The 4,473-nt window shown below is 42.7% G+C and overlaps 1 protein-coding gene across 1 annotated transcript; it reads right to left on the bottom strand.

The window, feature by feature from the left end:
• Window positions 1-867: 867 nt before the first annotated feature.
• On the bottom strand, window positions 868-3,935 carry pou3f1 (POU class 3 homeobox 1). Its single transcript, XM_012824951.3, has one exon. The coding sequence runs from the start codon at window positions 3,811-3,813 to the stop codon at window positions 2,686-2,688; it is 1,128 nt and encodes a 375-aa protein (XP_012680405.2). The 5' UTR covers window positions 3,814-3,935; the 3' UTR covers window positions 868-2,685.
• Between the last annotated feature and the right edge of the window lie 538 nt (window positions 3,936-4,473).

Below are 4,473 nucleotides of genomic sequence, written 5' to 3'. Positions count from 1 at the left end.
GTACAGTCTTTTCAGAAGGGAGAAGTACATATCTTATTCACGGTAGTCTTTCCTTTATGTCTGACTCTAGCTATAAGCAGAAGTCATATAGCCTACATATAGCCTTTTAAAATGTATTCGGGTGGTTTGGGTGTAGGGGGCTGGTGATGCGGAGGCAACTGCAGTTACAAAGCCATATTAAAGTCCTCTGTCTTATAAGTCTGGGCTACGTGGGGTTGTGCAATCATCAAAACATCAATTGCTATTAACCAGTCCCTCAAATGGCCAATTTTAATCAAGTTTAACATTAAAATTATCTTCGCAAGTTTGTGGAAGTGAGCCACTGAAAGCAATTTTCCACTAATGCAGGTTTTCGTTCTATAGGGTTAGTAATGAGGGAGCACCAACAGTAGAACTATTTGTAGTAAGACTTATGTTAAATATGATCATAGCATTAGTTATTCTAATGGTAGCTGTTACAATAAATGAAAAGCATAAATAGATAGGCTCAATGATTGAATGACAGGACAGTGCAAGTGTTTTCTCAATATTGCACAATTTAATACTGCAGTTACACAAGAATGTTAACAACTTATAACGATGAGTGTGAGGCCTGAGGTAATATAATTCTTAAATTATTTTCGCTCTCTTTTAAGCTTTCAAACAGCACATGAACACAGCGCTGGTCAAACGTGGATCTGAGTTACATGATGGATTTCAGGCGAGATTTCCTTGTTTTAAGGTTGATATGGACAACACTATCTAGAATGTAGTGTTTTGGATTTCCTCATCATACACAACTTTTTGCAATATGCCCCAGGATTTAACAACAGTCACCAACAGAAGATGAGTAGTTAGCCTACTTAATGAAGACAACAAGACCTTTTCTTGTAGTATATACGTTTTATGTAAGTAATAAAATATTACTATAACATAAATATAAATGCGACTTTGCAGTCTACATTTTGCAATCAACATACAACCAATGTAGTAAACAAAACATTTGTAATCCACTGCAACATAATTAACAGAGCCAAACAAAACAAGCTCCAAACACATTAAGGAAATAAATATATAGATATATAAATGGTCAAATTCATAAATGAAATCATATTAAAATATCTTCTCGGAATTAGTAAGTGTACAAAACTGCCCAGAAAGAAACAAACAAACAAACAAAACGATAAACTGAGAACAAATACATATGTTTACATATTCGACATATTTACATCTCCGAAATAATCCTGACATCTATTTCTTTAGAATCTTTGTAGCTGTTGATGTGTTTGCTGAAAACGTAGAACGTCCACCGGTGACAAAGCACTTTTCACCTACACTGTCCATCCAAGGATAACGAATCTCGAGAAAACTAGAGGAAAACACACAACTTCATCAATGTTCCCTTCCTACGCCCAGTCACGGAAATATGATAAAAGACTTGCTATAAGAGGCTGTCGTCACTTTCCTATGGGCATATTCCTCATGTATTTAGCGATGTGGGTTTAGAGTAAATCACATAATGGCACAAAATAACTTTCCTTCTCATAATGAATTTAGCGAGACCTGTTTAACAACGAATCTTAATACAAAGTATGTAGTGTATTCGATATATAGCAGGGCACTGAAGTTACCTGAGATAGTTCTTTCCTTTTCGATTCTGACCAATCTATTTAGAAAGGATTTACTTTGAGAAGCGTGATATTTAGCCTTGCTGGCCACGAGCGCAAAGAGATAGGTATGAACTGTAAACAAGTCAGTATTTTGAGAAGGCCTGGAGGGAAAAAACAAATTGTACGTTTGTTAAAATGGAAAATTGCAACAACAATGCTAACTCAAAAATAAGTGCTCCATGCGAGTAAAAAGTAAACACAAAGAAAAGGTGAAAGTAAACTATATCCGCTTTGCCTTTTAGCGTCTTTGATGCCATCTCCAACTATAGATGATGTCAGACGAGAATAAAAATGATCGTGTTGCCTTTAGATGTTTGAGCAGCTGAAATGTTTTTGTCAGAATTCTGGACCATTTGTCAGGAATTGACAACTGCCTTTTAACTATGACGAGTACTATACTGTTGCAGGAGGTGGGTAAGAGTTGCGTTGTTACACTACAGCAATACATGGATATTCAAAAAGAAACATTTTGCAATATCCTACATGGGGGGACACGGATTAAAAATAACGAAAACATCACAATTGATATACTGATAAGAAACAATAACAATTTTCAAGTCTGGTTAATCATTTTAATCTAGAAAGGCGCAATTCTGTTCATTCTGTCTCCTTTGTTGATGTACAGCACGGATATACTGGCGAGCCCGTCCACATTCAAAGACACCAGAAAGAACCAGCCCCACTTGTGACATGCTTTCCGGTGAACAAACGGTGATAGAGCATCAATTATGTTTTTGTCCTGACTGCTGTCCTCCTTTCAATTTTGGTAAATTAAGACCTTGGTTTCATTAAAAATTCGCGTAAAATTTAACTAAATGATCATTATTTATGCAATACTCGAAAACATTCCCGTCCACTCAGTTGTTGCGCCACAATCTCGGTTCGCGAACGGCAAAACTCTTTTTGCCCAGCTTGTCTCGCATTGTCTCTTTTTTCTCATTGGAAACTAAAGCGAAATTAAATACTGTAAAATCCATAGTCCATTTTCTCATTTTCTTTTCTTTTCTGAAATTTATAATATTGTTCATGAAAACAGTCATTGCACAGGACTCTGTAGTGTATGGTGAAGAGGGGGGGTCTCCGCTTGTGAGTATACGTCCTCCATTGAAGGGTGAGGGATCCCAATTGGCGTCATTCTTTTTTCTTTTTGTCTTCTGTTGCAAAACCAAACACGAACAACCTCTTTCTCCAACTGAAGGGTGCTGGCTAAACTGGTGATTTCGTGGGCAGAGGGCTTGGGGCACTTTAAGAAATGGTTTTCCAGGGCTCCTTTCACCCCGACCTCGATCGAGGTCCTCTTCTTTCGTTTCCTACCCTGTGCGGCGATCTTGTCCAAATTGGTTGGGCTGCCAGTGTTCGAGTCTGTTTCCTCAAGCCACTTGTTCAACAGTGGCTTAAGTTTGCACATGTTCTTGAAACTGAGCTGAAGTGCCTCGAACCTGCAGATAGTGGTCTGCGAAAAGACGTTTCCGTAGAGAGTACCCAGCGCCAAGCCCACGTCTGCCTGCGTGAAGCCCAGCTTGATGCGACGCTGCTTGAACTGTTTGGCAAACTGCTCCAGGTCGTCCGAGCTGGGAGCGTCTTCGTCGGAATGGTCCTGGTGATGGCTGAACGGCTGCTGGGGGGACTCCATCTGGTTGTCATGGCTACCCGCATCGTCGTGGAGCGGGTCCCGCATGTGGTGCAATGAGGCGGGCTGCGGGCTCAGCATGGCGTTGAGATTCGTGTAGCCCGTCTGCGAGTACACCAGTGACTGGTGACCGTTAGAAGCCGGCGAGAGTGGGGATAAGTGGTGTGTTGTGGTCGGTGCCCACGACGCGTGGTGGTTGTTCTGTGTTTGCTGGTGCACCAAGTGCGATCTGTGGTGAAACCCGTTACCCTGGTCATCTCGGCTCGCCTGAACGCTGGCTTTGTTGTGTTCCGGCTGCCCGATGTGAGTGCCGCTGGTCCAGTCGGTATTGGATGTGGGGAGCCACTGATGGTGCGTAAGGCTCATCGGATGTCCCGTGTTGGTCGCCGCTAGCCCTTGCAGGTATTCGTGGTGCATCATTTTCTGCACCTCTCTATAGGTTGTCCCCTGGTGCATCCTATCCGAATCCGGATGCATGAGCGGGTTGGAAGGCAAGGTGTTATTCCGCGGAATATAGTGAGCTGTTGTCGCCATGGCTCCGACTTACAAAACTGCCACACTCTTCGGAGCTCCGTCGGCTTTAGAGCCAAAAACGCAACAACCTGCTTGGGGAGGTCTTAGCGAGTAGGAAAGACACGCCTCCCCTTCGCTAGCATTGGTTCCTTACCGACTTGAGCCCACCAGGTTTCTGGATTCTCTTTCGCGAGCCGCTTGGTTGGCTGTCTGGCGAAATGATCCTAGTTACTCGCAATTGGCCTCCCTCGCAACGTTCTCTCTCTCTCCTCCCTCTCTCGCCCTCTGTCTCGCTCTCTTCTTTCACCTCCTTCCCCAGTTGAGGCGGAGAGCGGTAGAAAACAGTAGGAAATTATTGGGTTTCACTTAGTTTTACGGGCTGTTTTGAAAATAGCCACGTGGGGGAGTACGGAGCTCTTTTTGGAGGGGTGGAACACACACCCCTCAGCGTTTGTGGTCATAAGTAAGAGTTGGCGGGGACTCTAACGCTCTCCTTCATCGTGGATTAGTATTCTGGCGCTATTCAAAGCCCTAAAAAACCACCCACAAAATCAGATACATGTAAATAGGAAAGCGAGATTAAAAGAAGCCATGCCTCCGTATGCATTACTACAACGCGGCAAATTCATTTATCTTAGGAGGGAATAAACGAGAAAGTCTGTATTTATATCACAAATGCAT

This window comes from Clupea harengus, chromosome 11 (genome assembly GCF_900700415.2).
Source record: "Clupea harengus chromosome 11, Ch_v2.0.2, whole genome shotgun sequence".
NCBI classification, from domain to species: Eukaryota; Metazoa; Chordata; class Actinopteri; order Clupeiformes; family Clupeidae; genus Clupea; species Clupea harengus.
This window is presented reverse-complemented; position numbering and strand designations above follow the sequence as displayed.